The 19,455-nt window shown below is 38.0% G+C and overlaps 3 protein-coding genes across 3 annotated transcripts; all 3 read left to right on the forward strand.

Annotated features, from left to right (window-relative positions):
• Positions 1-1,218: 1,218 nt before the first annotated feature.
• Positions 1,219-6,815, forward strand: slc6a19b (solute carrier family 6 member 19b). Its single transcript, XM_062422484.1, has 12 exons — positions 1,219-1,417; positions 2,446-2,586; positions 2,667-2,804; positions 2,892-3,073; positions 3,155-3,265; positions 4,234-4,346; positions 4,429-4,557; positions 4,666-4,822; positions 4,943-5,147; positions 5,237-5,396; positions 6,359-6,521; positions 6,612-6,815. Exons 1-12 carry the CDS (start codon positions 1,219-1,221, stop codon positions 6,813-6,815), a joined length of 1,902 nt encoding a protein of 633 aa, XP_062278468.1.
• Positions 6,816-8,174: 1,359 nt separating this feature from the next.
• LOC133983413 (sodium-dependent neutral amino acid transporter B(0)AT3-like) lies at positions 8,175-12,609 on the forward strand. The gene is made up of 12 exons (XM_062422485.1): positions 8,175-8,349; positions 8,932-9,072; positions 9,222-9,359; positions 9,473-9,654; positions 10,196-10,306; positions 10,402-10,514; positions 10,604-10,732; positions 11,131-11,287; positions 11,379-11,583; positions 11,878-12,037; positions 12,123-12,285; positions 12,415-12,609. The coding sequence occupies exons 1-12, from the start codon at positions 8,175-8,177 to the stop codon at positions 12,607-12,609; spliced, it is 1,869 nt and encodes a 622-aa protein (XP_062278469.1).
• Positions 12,610-13,860: 1,251 nt separating this feature from the next.
• si:ch211-254p10.2 (solute carrier family 40 member 1) lies at positions 13,861-18,186 on the forward strand. Its single transcript, XM_062422162.1, has 9 exons — positions 13,861-13,894; positions 14,482-14,587; positions 14,682-14,749; positions 14,913-15,072; positions 15,370-15,485; positions 15,696-15,822; positions 15,971-16,225; positions 16,732-17,412; positions 17,927-18,186. The coding sequence occupies exons 2-9, from the start codon at positions 14,485-14,487 to the stop codon at positions 18,184-18,186; spliced, it is 1,770 nt and encodes a 589-aa protein (XP_062278146.1). The 5' UTR covers positions 13,861-13,894; positions 14,482-14,484.
• The last annotated feature ends 1,269 nt before the right edge of the window (positions 18,187-19,455 follow it).

Raw genomic sequence — 19,455 nt, forward strand, 5'->3', positions numbered from 1 at the left:
TGCAACCAAAACAATAGATTTTTGATACTTTACTGCACAAACCACATATGCAGTAGCCTATATATTCATATATATTTCTACAAAACAGGACATCAAACTTCAAACATTTTAAATGTTTTCTAAACACACAAACATAAAGAAAACAACTTTCCCTAAATGAAATGCAGTCTAAATTGGGTCATTCTGATCTAAAAATAAAGAAAATATCAGATTGAAGAGTAGGTGAACAAGTCTATTAATCTGACTAAGCATGCAATGTCAACTTTCAGTATTGAATAGTATTTGATGCCCAGTGCTACAGACATATTTAGGATGATAGCAAAGACTACTGGGAGAGTCAATACCCAGCCTGTATCACTTCAAGGACGGGTTCACAAAGTCTTTCTTATAACAATAGTCAGGTGCCAAAATAAACACAGAAATAGGTTTTTCTTCCCGTCATCATTCCTCCTGTTCATACTGGCATATTAGAATTAGAATATTTACTTACAATGTAAGTGGTGTGGGCCAAAATCCACAAGCCTTGCGTCACTTTTTTTTTGTTACTTCCATCGTAGCTCAACAGGATAACACTGTCTGTGGAAACACAAAGAGGGAATTTTATGCTATGACTGTACATGCGGCAGATATCCACTTGATATGACTAAATCAGATTGTTGAAGCCTCAAATGAGCTTTCAGATAAACTTGTAAATGCATTTTTGCACAAAATGTGTGATTACTTTTTGGCCCCATGATCAGTGCATTTGAAGGGCATCTTTTATTAACCAGTATGAACAGGGGGATGATTGCAACAAGGAAAATCTCTTTCAATATGTATATGTATATGGGCATCTGACTTTTGTTTTAAGACATGAACAATTGTGAATCATTAAAGAGAGAAAATGTTCTTTAGTCACATAGTGAAACCAAACCCTTTGAGGCATTACCTTATAATAAAATGCCATAACAATATGTTTTATGGCATTTTAGTCACAAGAACAGTGACATCTGTGCATTGACCCTTACCCATGAGATAAGACACCAGTTAACGGTCATGCATGTTCCTACTCAGCTCTGGCTTCAAAGGCTGCACACCTTCAGCTGATGCTTTCTGACACCACAGCATAGTCAATCTATTACAGAGGTTGAGTACCTACTAAGATCTCACAGTGTGAGCTATTCCATCACTGTACAGTGTGCAATTGTATCAGTACAATACTACAGTGTTTAACAGATAATGAAGCTACAACTACCAAATCCAGGCCTGGAGGACAGGATATTGTCCCATCAGCAGCTAGACGAGCTGGAGGAGGAAGAGGCTGGAGATAGACCAAAATGGGACAACAAGACCCAGTACATGCTGACCTGTGTGGGGTTTTGTGTGGGACTCGGAAATGTCTGGCGCTTCCCCTATTTGTGTCAGAGTCATGGAGGAGGCAAGTGATGCTTTTTTGTTTTACAGAAGTGATTGCATAGTTTTATTAACAAACTTTTAATACCACTGCTAAAACAGAGGAAACATAATTAATCATTCCTCATCCTGACCAATTCAGGGCTACCAGAAGAGCATGAGTATTATGCATGCTCTCATACAGCTTTTTTTGTACTCGCTGTGCATCATTTAATTCTGTGAATAATTTAAATCTCTCCAAACATGTCTACTGCCTGATAAGGCCATCAAGAAAGCTTTTAATATCATGTTTTTGAAAAAAAAAACAGAGGGAAAGTTTGGTTTAATTATGGAAGTCGTAAGGCCTGTAGGAGCCAAAGTTTACTGATAAATGCATTTACATTTTTTTACAAATAGTAAAGTGTCTTTAGAGCATAGTATGGTGTTGGTCTGCCATAGCTTTTTAAAAAAATCTTCATATGAACATATTTTGTATTTTTACATTGTTATTTGTGAATGAAGTGTGATGTTTGTCGTGATTTTATGATTCGTATTTTTTTAATTTTTGCAACCCAGCTGTCTTCAAAATGCCTGCTGAGAGATGAATACAGTATTTTCAATTGAGCTGAGTAGAACTGAATTGCAGTTACATATCACTTGCTATGATAATGAGGTCTGTATAATAGTAGACACCCCTCTCCAAGTTAAGTAAAGATCAACATCACAAGACCACTGATGCAATAGTGACTATATCCTCGTAACGTCAATAAATGGTAGGTTTAAGTGAACACATTCAGCTGTGACAAGCTCAAAGATAACGTTTTATACCCTCTGAAAGGCAAGGAAATCTTGTAAATTGCTCAATGCAAAGGGCAAATGGCTTGCACATTGCATTATAAACCCAACTGCATTAGATGTCTGACTGCATCACTACATGTGCATTAAAAAATGATTAACAGTGGTGATATTTTAAGTATATTTTCCCTTGAATAGTACTGTACTCAATGATATAAAAAAAATACATACAAATATTTCAGACACCATGACACAGCAGTTTCTCTGATTTTCTCCTAGGTGCATTTATGATTCCCTTTCTGATCCTGCTGGTTCTTGAAGGAATCCCACTTCTGCATCTTGAGTTTGCCATTGGTCAGCGTTTGAGAAGAGGCAGTTTAGGAGTGTGGGCAACAGTCCATCCTTATTTGACTGGGATTGGTAAGCAACATTTTGCATAATGTTTGCTATAATTCCTGGACAGGTGCTTTAAAAGACTGTTATGAAACATGTATTTGCAGGTATTGCATCCATGTGTGTATCTTTGACAATCAGCCTTTACTACAACACCATCATTGCCTGGATTCTTTGGTACTTTTTCAACTCATTTCAAGAGCCTCTACCTTGGAGCCATTGTCCCATGAATGCCAATTTAACAGGTAGCACTACAACCTATACTGTACCACTGTAGAATGGAAACTCTTCATTTTGGCTAATTGACACATAATGCTGTTAAATTCTGTCAGGCCTTGTCTCAGAGTGTGAGCGAAGCTCTCCGGTGGACTACTTCTGGTACAGGGAGACCCTAAACACAACTATAATGATTGAAGAGGATGGTGGGATACAGTGGTGGATACTGTTATGTCATATTTGTGCGTGGTCTCTCCTCTATATCTGCATCATACGTGGTATTGAGACCACTGGGAAGGTACAACATTTTCTTTCTGCAATAATAGAACAAATTTACATTTAACTAAACAATAATGGTCGAAATATGTTTCTTCCTAAGGCTGTATATGTGACTTCAACCCTTCCCTATGTGGTACTGACAATTTTTCTGATCAGAGGATTGACCCTGAAAGGCTCTTTGAATGGAGTAAAGTTTCTCTTTACACCAGATGTAAGTTGCATCTTTAAAATTACTTTTAGCAATCACACTTACTTAATGCAGTCAACAAATCAGAATGCATGAAACAAAACAAAAAAATCATGAAATTATTAAAACCCTGTTTTAGTGTTGTTCATTAATCACTGAGATTATTTTTTTTATACATTTATTTTATTGTTTACTTAGCAGGGACAATGCACAATACATATGTTGCAGCAGATATAGCTAGAAGCTAATTTTCATCTGTGGTCCCTAGGCAGAGGCCACTAGTGATGCACAGGATACAAAGATAATAGATCAGTTAAAAAAAAAAAAAAAAAAAAAGACAAGACAGAAAAACAATAATAGATTCCCAATAGGGAGCAAACCATCAGCAACCCAGTACCATTAAAAACAGACAGTTCATCAGTACAACTTCCAACCAGACACTTGTTTCATAGCTCAGTGGCTGAGAGCCCTTCAACCATGTTTGCACACCATGTGTGCTTAAAAATTTAAAAAGGCACTGCATTCTCTGATACTCAGGGGTAAAGAATTCAACATCCTGGCTGCCTTAACTGAGAAGCAGTTTTTCCAAAATGCTGTAGACTGAAATGTAACACAATAGTCCCCTCTAGTGGAAGCTCTTGTTAAGCTTCAACTGGCACAATGTACCGTTACAAACTGGTTAAGAGGTGGTGGAGCTGGCTTGCTAATGATCTTATATAATAAACCAACATTTGCCGTAAACCGAAAATGTTCAATGTTACAGTTTTGCTGCATCTGTACTCATTTTACTTGATTATTACTGTATAAAATGAATAATTGCATTTTGAATCATCCGGTTAGCCCTGTCTACGAGATCTTTAACCAACTGTACATCAATTTTAGTCCTTTGAACAGGCATTAACCTTAAAATTCCTTGTGAGTGTACCATACTGAATACTGTATGTCATGGAATGCAATTAACCAGTTAATCAATAATTGTCTACAATATGCAGTTGTCAGAGCTAGCAAAGCCATCAACCTGGCTGGATGCAGGTGCTCAAGTTTTCTATTCCTTCTCTCTGGCTTTTGGTGGTCTCATTTCCTTCTCCAGCTACAACTCAGTGCAGTAAGTTTGGAATTCTGGTCAACCCTGCGACGAGTATATGCATTCTCCTATTAACAAATAACTTCCAATATTTTTCTTTCAGTAACAATTGTGAACAGGATGCTGTGATCATCTCTATCATCAATGGTGCCACCTCTGTCTATGCTGCCACTGTCATTTACACAATTATTGGCTTCAGAGCAACAGAAAGATTTGACAACTGTCTTGCTGGGTACAGTATGTCTTTGTGTCTAATAAATCATGTTGTCATCTCATGTTTTTCTTCTTCCTCAACTGTGAAAACATCTTTTTTTTTTAACTGAATGAATCTGGGTTTCAGAAACATCATGGCATTACTAAATGTGTTTGATCTTTCTGAGGGCGACGTTACTGACAGCAACTACAACCAAGTTTTACAACATCTTAATGAAACATATCCTGAAGTTATTCAAGAGATTGATCTGAAGACCTGTGATTTGAATACTTTTCTCAGTGAAGTAAGATTTCATCTTCTGTGTAGGACAATTTATCCACCAGGGCTGCAGATTCAATTTTAATAGCAAATGTATTTTCAAATGATGTATATTATGCTTTGTTGTGCTGTTGTCTGGGCTTAGGGAGTTGGAGGAACTGGCTTAGCCTTTATTGTGTTCACTGAGGCCATCACAAAGATGCCCTTCTCACCGGTGTGGGCGGTCCTTTTCTTCATAATGCTCTTCTGCCTCAGCCTGTCTTCTATGTTTGGTAACATTGAAGGAGTCTTAGTACCACTGCAAGACCTCAAAGTTTTTCCTAAGACATGGCCCAATGAAGTTGTCACTGGTAACTCCACAACTACAGTATTGTATCATTTTACATGAACAAGGATTTCCAGTATATTTTTTTCAATTACAGTATCTGCTCTCCTTCAGGTGTAACGTGCATGCTCTGCTGTCTGGTGGGTCTGATATTTCTCCAAGGCTCAGGGAACTATTGGCTTTCACTCTTTGACACCTATGGAGGATCCATCCCTCTGCTAGTAGTTGCATTCTGCGAGATGTTCTCAGTGGTATACATATATGGAATAGACAGGTGATATTAAAATGCAAATATATTATTTTATAACTACTATATTAGCCAAAATATAAGGCGACACTGATTATAAGATGACCCCCTTTTTCACCTATTTTTGGAAAAATACTTTTTGAATATAACTTATATCATAGTATAGTTACATACTCACTCTCTTATCAAGCTCTTGGAAGCAGTCAAAACATTATTTTCTCTGGCAGTTAGCATTTCTAAGACTGTTTGTTTGTGTTGACAACTGACAACTGCGCCGGGGGAAACTAACAAAGACACATGCGCCACGCCCGCCATCCGCTGTGCACCAACCGCAAGATGGGGCCCTAAGACACTTTCTAGCTTAGCAACATTAAGGCTATGCACCATTCCGTGTAGGAATTGGTTTCACACCGCCTTTATCCATTCAAACAAAAGATCTGAGGTTGTGAACACGTCATATATGTATTTGGATGAATATGGTACATTCTTTCTTTTACAATCATGTAGTGTAATGCTGCTTCTTCTTAATGTCTGTCTTCATAAATTGTACAGTCCAGACACATTATATAATTACTTTTCATATACAGGATGTGACCATCATAATAATAGCTCTCATAGAATTAGTTTTATTGTTACTTGTATTTTTAGAGTATGTATAATCAATCCTCAATCAATTTTAACCCCCTCAGTGATGGGTAATGCCCTTCGGGATGTTGTCACCCTTTTAAAGAAATGCTGAGTCACACAGTAGTTTAAACAGTATTACATTGTTAATATCCAATACTAACTTAATTCCTTCATGTACACTGCCTGAAGATTTCATACAACCATTTGAACTTATTTTAAAAATGTACCACCATATAAATAATAAAAGTAGTGATAAAGTATCCCACACTAGTATTTTAGCACCTTTTATATGTTATTATTATCCCTGTTTTGCACTTCCACACTTTCCACACTTTAATAATGCAATCTATTTGCCTCCATAGGTTCAATGATGATATCAAGTTCATGATTGGACACAAACCCAACATGTTCTGGCAAGTATCATGGAGAATCATCAGCCCACTCATTATGCTGTTCATCTTGGTCTTTTACGTAATTACAAAAGTTTCTGAAAAGGTCCTTTACAAAACCTGGGATCCTGAATCGGTAAATATTATCTCCCTAGCATTATGGATATTGTGCTTGTAAAACATATAGTAATGTATTATCAAAATGTCATTTTGTCTGTCTTTGCAGGAACATTTTCCAACACTGGTAGAAAAGCCATATCCAGTCTGGATCTATGTGATCATCTTCATGTTGGCAGGAATTCCAAGTATTGCTGTACCTTTAGTCGCTGTATGGAAATGTTTAAAGCCAAGGAAGAGTGATAAGTCACATCTCCATTTTATCTCTGACCAAATTCAAATTAAGAGTGTGATCAGAAAAACCTCAGCCTAATATTCTTTTGATTAATTCGATAATATTTAGACAATAACTCCCTACTACTTTCTACTGGATTCAGTAAAAGCGTATACTGCAAACTTACAATATATCCACTAGAGGCTGATACATTAGAATGATGTAATGCAATGCAATCCAAAAACACCACAAAAACTATGGAGATGAGTCACCTTAGTCTCAAGCTCAGGTTTCATAAAGCCAACATTTTTGTGGCTGTTACATTAGTTTTCATTATGTTGTAGTTCCTGTATTTATGATATTGTGGTAATCATCGGTTTGCTTTTTGGAACATGATATGTACCATTGGGCACAATATCTGAATTAAAATGATACAACCCTACAATGTGTTCAGACTTATAATCTATTTATGAAACAATGTACTGTATGTTGAGAAGCTTCATATGTAAGCCTGGTATATCGGCCCTTAGACAAAACCCTGCAATTCTGATCCCTGTAATTTCAGGTGAGACTTTGCTAACAGTGTATATCCCGAGGCACATTTATATAATGTGTCTGTAAATGAATTGACACAAGGAAAATGTAGTGAATAGTGATCATGTGGTCTTGGTATAAGCCTGCAGAAGATCTTTACCCTTGTAAGTTAAATTTGATCATGTGTATAGGTTTAGTCTATCGTGATTACACACTTGGATTTAAGACTTAGAGGAGGTAGAGCCCCACAGGGAATACAACTTGGAGCCATGTAATATTGTTACTCCTTTGTTATCCAGCTGGGGTCACTATTGTGACATGCTTATGGTGTTTGATGATTGAAAAAAACTAAGACATTAAATCAGCTGCACATTATTGTTTCCAATCACTTAGTTTCTGCATTATAGCATAATTTGTAATCGTTTACTGAATTATACTATTAGTGCTTCAACACTGTATTCTGTATGAATAGGATACATAATAGAAATTCAATACAAGGCATTTTGAATAATGTTTTTGGTGACTAGGCCTGATAAGGAATTGCATACACATATGTTTTTAATTCCAATGTAAACTAACATTGACTAAAATAACCCAGACTGTGTGCAAATAACAGTATTGTCAACCGTATCACAGAACAAATTAAAAGGGCATTTTAAGTATCACAGTTTTATTCTCTGGGTCCTTTATTCTGTTATTGCCTCTGTTATCAACATCATATCATGATACTGATAAAGCGTGGGCTTTTAATTAAACTAACAATCCACATTGTTCCAACAGCTTCAAAAGCCAAGAAGAAAAACGAGGCTGATAAAGATAATGTCACCCCTTCGTCTCCTGAAACATACAGGTAACAACTCCTCAGAAGGAGTACAGACAAGTAAGACAGAGCGGATCAGTGTTTCCTCATAAAATATACCAAAAATGACAAATGACAAACAAATGATAGTTGGAGAAGATGGGAGTTCTGAGCTGGACGAGACAACTGAAAGACCAAAATGGGACAATAAAGTTCAATATTTGCTAACCTGCATAGGTTTTGCTGTGGGACTTGGAAATGTGTGGAGATTTCCATATTTGTGTCAAATCTATGGTGGAGGTAAGAACATTTATTAACAGCGTTCTTTCTATTATCCTCTGACTTTCTCACTAAAATGAGAAATGACCAATATAATGTAAAAATGCAGTTTATACACTGCTTTAAGAGGGTAGGGTTAAAAGACATTTTAACATTAAACACTTGTAATATCAAGATTATCTGTTTTTTTGCAAACTTTTGTATTTCCTCCAAATCTATCATTTATCAACTTCAGACATTTCCTACTTGTACAAATCACCAAAGTGCAAAATGGATGCATCATTAAAAATGTGACAAAATATTATCACACCTGCACACAACCTGAATGCACAGCATAAACATGGGATACAGTTAAAATATGAGTGAATAAGTTTAATGCTTGGTGTGAGTGAGTGCGATACAGTTCTGATTGTTGATAATAAAATGTAAACGGACACTGAGTGACCTTCAACCACATACATACATAATGCAATGCCATTTTAAAGGTTAAGTTGATCGCTCTCTGAAAAAGTCCTGTTTAATGTTTATTTAAGAGTTATTGTAAGTAATTTTGATCTGATTTTGTAGTTTTCATTATTGCTTATAAATTTGTTTTATTTCAAGGGGCATTTTTGATTCCTTATGTCATTGCCTTGGTGTTTGAGGGTCTTCCTCTGCTGCACATGGAGTTGGCCATCGGACAACGGATCCGCATGGGAAGCATTGGAGTGTGGAATTCAATCTCCCCGTATCTGGGAGGTTTAGGTGAGGTGCTTTGGTATCAGTGAACTTTGTCTACTCAGGACAGCAAGATGCTTAAATAAGGAATCAACAGTAAAACATATATTCTGTATGACTGCCTTTAGTGTATTGTCATCTATATGTTAATGTTTTATGGATACGTGTATACACAGGTGTGGCTTCCTTGTTAGTATCCTTCCTGGTTGGTCTGTTCTACAACATGATCTTGTCTTGGATCCTCTGGTATTTCTTCCACTCCTTTCAAAGTCCCCTTCCGTGGAGGGACTGCCCAGTAAACTTGAACCGTACCGGTATTTTTTTTTCCCATCATCATTATATTAATTAACAATAAATGCTGAATAATAACTGAAGTAAAAGAGGGTTCCATTAATTAATCAAGATATGAATAATCTTTTTGATGCAGGCTATGTGAGTGAATGTGAAAAGAGCTCACCAGTGAATTATTTTTGGTACCGTGAAACACTGAATGTAACACCAAACATCGAGACTAGCGGGTCCATACAGTGGTGGCTTGTGTTGTGTCTTGCAACTGCTTGGTGCCTAGTGTATATCTGCTTCATACGTGGAATTGAGACTATTGGAAAGGTAATTCATTATATTTACCATTAATAATGCCTAAAGAACTTGTGGCAAAATGTCAGTATCATTAGATGACGCTGGTTTTCAACAATTTGAGTTGCATCCTTAAGTTGCACGTTTCAGGTATAAAAATACACTGGCCTTATCAGCCTTTATCATAGGAGGAAGGACATAACAAGAGCAACCCACATGGATTCTGGCCTTAGGATGGGGGAGGAATTGACCATGCAAACAAGTTACCAATCTAAATTTAACAGCTAAAAGTAAGATCTTCTTAACATCAGAGGGACAAAAAGTCAAGAAAAAGCAGGGCTTACCAGTAATGTTTTCAATGTGTTTAATAGGCTTTAAATGTGTTTTACATCTACTGAAAATCTCTCAAACCTAAAGGCTCTTAAAATCCTTTAAAAACCAAGCTGCACATTTGCAATTGGCTAGATTGTGAAAGTTTTATTAATGGGAGTTTATGCAAACATTACCAAAAGTATACAAATGAAATGCATATGTTTAAGATGGATATTAAATCGCATCTAAACTTTTTTAACAGGCTATTTATGTCACAGCCACCTTTCCATACCTTGTCTTGACTATCTTCTTGATCAGAGCCTTGACTCTGTCTGGGGCAACTGATGGTTTGATATATCTCTTCACTCCAAATGTAAGTGTGTTATTAGTTTCTTAATGATACAGTTTTATGTCAATGCTTAATGAGTAACATCTGAAATCTTAATTAATTTAATATGTTCATCGCAGTGGGAAACCCTGAAAAATCCTAACGTCTGGTTGGATGCTGCTACTCAGATCTTTTTCTCTTTGTCTTTGGCCTTTGGGGGACTAATTGCTTTTTCCAGTTATAATCCCCAGAAGTAAGATGTTTTGAACATGTTTCCATTCATGAAAAACAGTATGATATACAAAATGAAAAAAAGACAGTGTTTTTTTTTTATCATTGCAGAAATGATTGTGAGAGAGATGCCCTAATTGTAGGACTTGTGAACAGTTTTACATCAATATATGCATCAATTCCTATTTTTGCCATTCTTGGATTTAAAGCAAATGAAAACTACAATAACTGCCGAAATTGGTACGTACCAATGTAATTATGGTGTTCTATTGTACAGCATATCCAGCTTGATAATTATGCAGGATTGTTATTAGATGTAGATGCAGTCTGACTTCCAATTAGTGTGAGTCTTGTACTATAGCCACTGTATTATTACTTAAGTAGCAGTCAAAAAAATAAAAGTTTATGATATGAAACTGAAATAAGCTATAAACATTTTTTTTAAAAAGGAAAGGAAATCCTACCTCACTACAAGTAACAGATTTTTTAAATTTTACTCAATTATATTACTTGATTAATTAATTAATCAAGTAATATAATGTAATAATGTAATATAATCCTCATCTTGTTAGTGTTAATAATAGCAAATATTGTAATAGAAGTATTAACTGATTGGTTTAATTTCTTGTTGATTTTAGGAACATACTGAAATTGACAAATGCATTTAATATTGGCAATGAAAACATAACTCTTGAAAACTACGATAACTGGTTGAACTATCTCAATGGTACTGATCCAACAGAGGTTGAAAGCCTCAATCTAAAGACCTGCAATCTACAGACTTTCCTGGACCAGGTACAGTACATCCCCAATTTATTAAAAATAGTTTTGTGAATGAAGTTTGGTGACAGTCTCAATGACATCCTGTGTCCTGCCTTACCTGTAGAGTGCCTCTGGAACTGGACTGGCCTTTATTGTGTTCACTGAGGCGGTGATAAACATGCCCGGCTCTCAGGTGTGGTCAGTGCTCTTCTTCGTCATGCTCTTCAGCCTGGGTCTGTCCTCCATGTTTGGAAACCTAGAAGGGGTCCTCACTCCTCTGCTGGATCTGCACATGGTTCCATCCTGGATGCCTAAGGAGATATTCACAGGTAAACTGAACAATGTAATGAATATGGTATTTGCATTTTGGTCAAAACAAACTATTTTACTTTCTCTAAATAACATTGATTATGACACACATACAAAAAATCCCATTCAAACATGTGCCATTTGACCATATTAGATTTAATTGTTTCTTCACATTTAAAACAAGTGACTGAATGCTTGCACACTTTTCTTAAATGCACGTATCTTCAAATTACTTTTGTAGAGGTAGACGGTCTAAAGATTTCCGTATTAGTGAACAAAATTGATTGCTAACATTTACTCTTTTTTTCCCATAGGGTTAATATGTCTCACCTCCTTTACTGTGGCCCTCATCTTTACTCTGGGCTCTGGAAACTACTGGCTGGAGATATTCAACACTTATGTGGGATCCATGCCTCTGCTCATCATAGCATTCTTTGAGATCATCAGTGTGGTATATATCTATGGAATAAATAGGTGATATTGTAATTTTGTCAACATTATACTTTCAATATTACTAAGCATTTGAATGATTTGTTGAAGAGTGGCAATTTGCCCACAGGTTCAATGAGGACATTGAATGGATGACGGGTCGGAGGCCAAACTTGTACTGGCAGGCCACTTGGCGCTTTATCAGCCCTTTCATGCTTCTTGTGGTTTTTGTGGCATACGTGGTGACTGAGGCTGAAAAACGACCAACATATAATGCTTGGAATCCAGATTACGTAAGGCAGATTTCACAATTGTTCTACAACATTGCTGTGTGGAATTTCTTATATCTGGCACACAATGAAAAAAAAAATGCAATAAAACAAAAAAACCCCCACTGACTTTCCACTCCATTACTCCCACAGGTGCACTTCCCCCTTGCTGATGTTCTGCACTACCCTGAATGGGTTTATGTTATCTGTGTGCTCTTATCCGTCCTTCCTGTTGTCTCGATTCCTCTTGTAGCTCTCTACAAATTCATGGGCTTCCTGAAGAAGCGCATCATGAACAGGCACAATCAAAACCCGTATGCAAATGAATTTCATAATGGAGATTTGTAAATGAAAATTTTAATCTGTTTATCAGACTGGTGGTGAGGACTACAATTAAATGTGAGATATGCTGTCCTTCAATAATATCGTATTGTCTGTATTATCCTTTTGGAACAATAAGTATTTTCTCTCGTTTTTTGTTTCTTTCTCTATTTTGTATTGTATAATTTTAAATTCTAATTGTATTACAGCTTTAATGAGATTATCAGTTGGAATTTCTGAATATTTCTGCAGTTAAAACAGATACATTGTGTCTTCATTTTGGTGGAGGTAATGCAAACTCTGTTATCCAGATCAAATCCTACTGGATGATATCCCTGAGAAACATATTAACTAGATAATACCAAAGCTAGGAAGTCAATATGTTTGTATTGATATGTGATTAAAGGAAGACAACAGTTCATTTTGTTGATGTTTTAAATTGAAAAAAAACCAACAAATGATGGATCATTTCATTGAATTGTTTGTGATAAGCACATTATTAATTCTCAAAATATATATATTTTTTTTTTCAGTAGCTGCACAAGTTGATATCTGTAGCACTGTATTATTTGTATGTTCAACTTCATCTGTCAGTCCTTAATATCATGCATCGTCCTGTAAATCACACTCATATCTGCCTAATGAACACATCTTATTTAGTGATATAGTTTAGTTATGTTTTCTACACTTTGTTACCTGCAGGTTTTAATAGAGAAATGGTATTGCATGATGTATCCTTTATGTAACTTTTTTTGCATGTCAACAGTGCATGTGGGGGCGTGAGAGGGGGTGAGAGAGAGAGAGAGAGAGAGAGAGAGAGAGAGAGAGAGAGAGAGAGAGAGAGAGAGAGAGAGAGAGAGAGAGAGCAAGAGCAAGAGAGAGAGAGAGAGAGAGAGAGAGAGAGAGAGAGAGAGAGAGAGAGAGAGGGAGAGAGGGAAAGAGCGAATTAGGTCGGCGCTTGTGTGCGTGATGGTGTATGTATGTGCTCACTGACCATGCGCATGTGCGTATTTTGAGTCATACGAGTTACACAGTTGTGCTTTTTGTGGTGTGGGTGGACAGTGATATTGTCCTCCCTGTGTCACGTGCTTTGGAATATGCTGGCTGCCTTTGTTGTCTCTCTGCCTGTTCTGCTTTTCTGGCACTTTCATACAATGGTGCACTTGAACACTGTGATGTTATTAAGCCTTTCAAACTACTACAGCTTGAATTCCAGCTCTCAGAAAAGACAAGCAACCCAATGTAGGATACATGGCACAAGATACATCATCAAGGAATAACAGCAAAGATTGAGTGTAACACCAGAACAAAGGTGACTGACCCTGCTTTGACTTTAAATTATTGCCAGTTTAAGACTGCGTTTATAGAGCTATGCAAGGTGTCATGCTAATGCTATTTTCACAACTGCCATATCTGAATGACTTACGTAATCTTATTGTATGCTTTTTCTGTTTTGGTTTTCTGGCTTACCAAGCTACAGGAGCCGTTATTTATGTGTCTTGTATAAAAACCAAATGTGACCAACCAATGTGACCGATGTGAAGGAAATGAAATGTTAAGTACTTTAAATAACTGTTAAGAGGTTACAGCAGTTTGTTTAATCCAAAAACTTTTCTTGCATAAATTTGCTAATCTTATTAGTTACTACTGTTACATATTGATTTTTGGTGCCGTTCTACATTTGCTCCCTGGTATGTTAGCGAGTAAATAACCAAAACTCCTATCAGTGTCTAAACATTACTGTAGTTGTCATTGACCAAGATGCTTTGGTAGGAAAAACTAAATTGTCTGTCAGCACATCTAAGTGAAGCTGTCACCTACAGTAAAACACTGTACTATCAACAAGGGGGAAACAGTGCATCAGGTTCAACTGTTATTTAACCTGCAATCTTACTCTAGGCAATGTCCCAGCGAGCAGATGCTTCCCAGTGTGGTGGAGTTGTGGTTGAGTTCGAGTCTGACGACATCAGGGACGCAAGAGCAAAAAAAGCTAGGAGTATACCAGGTGAACTCAATTTTTAAGATAAATAGAATCTGTGCAAAGTGTTTGCAGCATATATAACGTGTCCTTATTCGATTTTCATGCATTTCCTTGTAAGGTTCAGCTCTTATCTACCTCAAGGGTCCCAAGTTTCTCATCTATGTCAGTGGAGCATTGTCAATGTGGGTAAGAATCATTTCCTGAAGAAACAGATTCCTGGAGCAATAGATAAGACATCGAAACTTAAATAACTGCAAGGTAGACTACTTACTGTAAACTGTGTGTCAGCATCCAAACAGCACCTTGCAAAACAAGACATAATGATGACCTTTCATGTCGTGTTAAACAGGGTGACCGCATGTGGCACTTTGCAATCTCTGTGTTCCTGATTGAACTGTACGGCCGTAACCTGCTGTTGACTGCAGTGTTTGGGTTGGTAGTGGCTGGGTCTGTGCTCCTGCTTGGAGCTTTGATTGGAGACTGGGTTGATCGCAATCCAAGGAATAAAGGTACGCATGATGATTTTACATTACCTTTGAACATTTTAGCATGTAGTCTGTATATCACAGATCAGTGGATCTCAATCTCATATCCCATCGGGTGGTAAATTGCATTCACCCGATGTCTCAAGAGTATGGCAGTTCCTGCTTTGATAGGCAGACTCAAAACCTGCAGGACTCTAGGCACCGGGTTCACAGCCACTGATTCATATCTGTCTGGACTAAGATTCTTCTTTTTTTTTTACAGAATATATATTATCTATGTTCTGAGAGTCTGAAATTGTTTTTTTTTGTCCCCCATTTTAGTTGCACATGCATCTCTTTTCATTCAGAACATCTCAGTGACAATATGTAGCATTGTGCTCATGTTGGTGTTCTCATATAAGCAAAGGATTGAACAGATCTGGGATGGATGGCTTACTGTGAGTAGACACTACATATTTGGCTAATAATTACATTTCATTACTTGATACCCTGTTGATTTGCATGTAGGATACTCACCGTGATTACTACACAGAGGAGTTATTGCTGCTATTGTTCCTTCTGTCCTGTGTCCCTGTTGTCTCTGCTTCTGAGCTTGTGGCTACTCTGTGCTGTCATAGTAACATGTTGCATCACAAAACTTACACAAGGTGGTTTGTTATACGGTGGTGATCGTCCTGGCAGATGTGGCAAACCTTGCAAGCACAGCGCTGACCATTGCCATTCAGAGGGACTGGATTGTGGTTATCACCGGCTACAACCGAGGTCACCTAGCTGGTAAGGGGATTCACTGTCTGTTCATGCACATACTGGTTGTGATCCATGTTTGTCATGGGTTTCAGTCAGGCACTGGCCTGTTTCTGCTCTTGCTGAAAGTCCTCTAGTGGAAGCACATTAACCTCTGTGTCTTTAATCCTTACAAAAGGGATGAATGCAACCATGAGGCGGATAGATCAGGTGACTAACATCCTGGCCCCACTAGCAGTGGGACAGGTCATGACCCTGGCCTCCAATGTAGTTGGCTGTGGCTTCATCCTGGGATGGAACCTTGTGTCTCTCATAGTGGAGTTCTTCTTCTTGTCACGGGTGTACCGCATCGTCCCCGCTCTTTCAATCAAACCACCAGTGGAGGAAGCAGATCAGGTGTTTCTACAAAGGATGGAGAGGAGAGAGTCACAAGGTATGAACTGATCAAAGTGTGATTTTTTAGAAATTATTTTTGACCTCCTGCATTAGAATGCTATGCCCTGAAGTCTAAAGCCTGCACCATTTACCGAAAGTGAGCATAAAGGACACAATAAGCGTGGCATTAGGATAAAATACTACATGTTGCTAATGCTTGCTTGTAGTTCTTACTAAAGAGACATACAGCAGCAAATTTTAACAGCCAGTTATTATGCAATGCTGGCTCAAATCAGATCAGCATTAAGGATACTGTTGAAGTAAGTGTGTTACAGTGCATATTATTAAAGACAGTTCTCAGTTTGTGTATTGTACCTCACTGCCACATGATTTGAAAACCCCTTGTGAACCATGAATTTGAGTGTAATTGGTCAGCATTGGAGATGATGTTGACTCAACCATGACATGATTGTTGGAGCAAAAACAGTACAGTACACCAACTGAGGATCTGGCCTTTAAAACTGATGGATGAAGAAGACTGAGACATGTCCTATTTCTCATCAGGGGACTGTAATGTTGCACAACCTCAACCTCTGACAGAAGGCAACTGTAACACAAGCCTCAACCTAAAAGAAATAACAGACCTGCCCCTGTGCTTCCGGAAGTTTCGCTGGCTGGTGAGCACCTGTAAAGATGGCTGGAGGGCTTACTATCGCCAGCCTGTTTTCCTGGCAGGCATGGGTCTAGCTTTTCTCTACACCACAGTGCTTGGCTTTGACTGCATCACCACTGGCTACGCCTATACTCAGGGTATAAGTGGCTCACTCCTCAGTCTACTGATGGGTGTCTCAGCTATCACAGGGCTTTTGGGCACCGTGATGTTCACCAGACTGAGGAAGACTTATGGCCTGGTTAACACAGGCATCATCTCCAGCTGCCTTCACCTGTGCTGCTTGCTACTGTGTGTGTGCTCCGTGTTTGCCCCTGGCAGCCCGATGGATCTTAGCTTGCTGATGCCCTACATCACCTCCAATTCCTCTACTGAGCTTGGACGGATGGCTACTCAAAGGCAAAAACACACTTATCTTCTAAGGGGAGGCAGCAATCTGCCATTGCTACCCGACCGCTCCTCCATCCACTGGACCAACAACACTGTGCTTTTTGACAATGTGCCCTCTGATGCAGCACCTGAATCGTACATCTCCATCATCCTGTTGTTCTTGGGTGTCATCACAGCACGCATTGGTGAGTAGAAAGCCATATAAAACTGACTGGAATCAATAGTACTTACACTAAAACTTGATAATTATGATGCATGGTAATACTGTTAACTGTAGACACGCACAGATACTGTGGCATGGCCGACATCAGCCTTTTTTTTTTTTTTTTTAAATCACAGATATGTTGGCATTTATGTGGGATTATAAATAATAAATTGACCAAATATATGTTTGAGGTAATCTATAAAATGCTGCTGTTTCATCGTTTGTCCACCAGAGAGCACTATTACTTTTTGACTGCAAAATGTCCTGATCAGTACATACATTTGCCTATTTTTTGACATTTAATGATAGTCAACTGTGGAAAGCAGAGATCCCTAAAACTGTTCTTTTAAACTCAAATATCAATGTCAACATCAGTCGCAAAAAGTAATTGGTCCGTGTGAGAACAGCTGAATATAAGCAGAACTGTTGTGAATACTGGCTGACTATTCATTAGCTAGGTCAACTTTTAAACCTCAATGACATCTGTGTTTTAGGTCTCTGGTCTTTCGACCTGACAGTGACTCAGCTCCTGCAGGAGAACATCTGTGAGTCAGAAAGAGGTGTGGTAAACGGGGTGCAGAGTTCTATGAATTACCTGATGGACCTGCTCCACTTCATCATGGTCATCTCTGCTCCACAGCCACAGCACTTTGGCATCCTAGTTATCATTTCTGTACTATTCATCACCACTGGGCATACTATGTACTTCCTGTATGCGCACAAAGCCAAGAGAAAACGCCGCCTCGACACATAAGGAGCAGGCACGAGCCACACATCCAGGCATGAGATGCCAGCACTGACTCCACTCTGCACATGTGAAATGAATGTCTCCCTCCTGTTCCTTCAGCAATCTTATTGCATCACTCCACTCCCGACTTAGCCATTCATTTCAGCACAACACAGCAAGAGTCTGTCCCACCTCGGCGGCTTTCTTCCTGCAGGGCCATGTGCCACAGCAGCAAACAAGAACTCAGGTGAAGTAGAGTGGGAAACACACTCTGTTTCGTGTACATAAGTTGAGGTGGCCACAATAAACGCAGCAATGGTACCTCCGGGGGAGATGTCCTAATCTAACATACAACAGGACTCTAAGGGCACTAGCACATGCCTTTGTAAACCCTGTGGGATTACTGCAAGACTTTCATCAAACTAGCCTGTTATCTTACATAGCTTTTTGGATGGAAGGGTGGACGGATGGAGAGATTTTTCTAACCTTCACACAGTAAAGAACTGGTGTTGTGAGGAAAACAGTGATACATAAAAATAAAAAACAAGACAAGACAGTACTTTTACAAGTGGCATAGATGTTACTGATCCGTCCACTTGGAAATATTCCAGGATGTCCAAAAAGGAACATAAAGGGAACTTGACGTGAGATTGTCTAATTAAAAAGATAATTAAAATCAGAAAGGCAGCCTCCCCTTTTAATGGACAGCACTGAAAGGACAAAAGTTTCCTTCCCCTGGTTTGTTTCTCTGTGGATGAATCAAGCAAACATTTGCCTGTCTTTTATGCATGTAAACCTGCTTTATGGATTACAGCAATAAAAACAACTCTTTTTTTTCTGGAGCAGACCTGCCAGCTTTTATCACATCCCGCCATTTACTTTAGACAAATCCAAAAAAACAAAAAACTTTATTCGAATTGCTTGTGTATTTATATAATGAAAAATAGTTTCTAAACTTTCTTTCCTTCCCATATAAAGAGTGATATTAATAGTTTTATAGAAATCCAAAAGGAAAGTAATCTTCATTTTGTGACATGTTTGAAATCAACAATAGCTATATGTTGATACGTCTATCGCTACTATTGGCAGTATTGTTTTACACTTTGCTTCATACTTTTGTAGTTCTGATGAACTTAACATTACCTTACCTCAACAAAGAACAACAACACTGTTGGGAATATGACTTGGGAATTACTCTCAGTTACTGTATGTTTTCATATTTCCTTCATGTACAGTGGAAATAGAATCAAAGTTGAACCTTTTGTCATACAACCATCACCACATCTCAATATATTT

This window comes from Scomber scombrus, chromosome 7 (assembly GCF_963691925.1).
Source record: "Scomber scombrus chromosome 7, fScoSco1.1, whole genome shotgun sequence".
Lineage (NCBI taxonomy): Eukaryota > Metazoa > Chordata > Actinopteri > Scombriformes > Scombridae > Scomber > Scomber scombrus.

Excerpts from the sequence above, each read along its gene's own strand:
- slc6a19b (XM_062422484.1), top strand. The coding sequence starts at position 1,219 with ATGAAGCTACAACTACCAAATCCAGGCCTGGAGGACAGGATATTGTCC. Across the intron at positions 4,823-4,942 it reads TGAATACTTTTCTCAGTGAA|GGAGTTGGAGGAACTGGCTT; the intron begins GTAAGATTTCAT and ends GTCTGGGCTTAG. Across the intron at positions 5,397-6,358 it reads TACATATATGGAATAGACAG|GTTCAATGATGATATCAAGT; the intron begins GTGATATTAAAA and ends TTGCCTCCATAG.
- LOC133983413 (XM_062422485.1), top strand. The coding sequence starts at position 8,175 with ATGACAAATGACAAACAAATGATAGTTGGAGAAGATGGGAGTTCTGAG. Across the intron at positions 10,307-10,401 it reads TATATCTCTTCACTCCAAAT|TGGGAAACCCTGAAAAATCC; the intron begins GTAAGTGTGTTA and ends TGTTCATCGCAG. Across the intron at positions 11,584-11,877 it reads GCCTAAGGAGATATTCACAG|GGTTAATATGTCTCACCTCC; the intron begins GTAAACTGAACA and ends TTTTTCCCATAG.
- si:ch211-254p10.2 (XM_062422162.1), top strand. The coding sequence starts at position 14,485 with ATGTCCCAGCGAGCAGATGCTTCCCAGTGTGGTGGAGTTGTGGTTGAG. Across the intron at positions 14,588-14,681 it reads AAAAGCTAGGAGTATACCAG|GTTCAGCTCTTATCTACCTC; the intron begins GTGAACTCAATT and ends TTTCCTTGTAAG. Across the intron at positions 15,486-15,695 it reads TCTGGGATGGATGGCTTACT|GTGGTTTGTTATACGGTGGT; the intron begins GTGAGTAGACAC and ends AACTTACACAAG.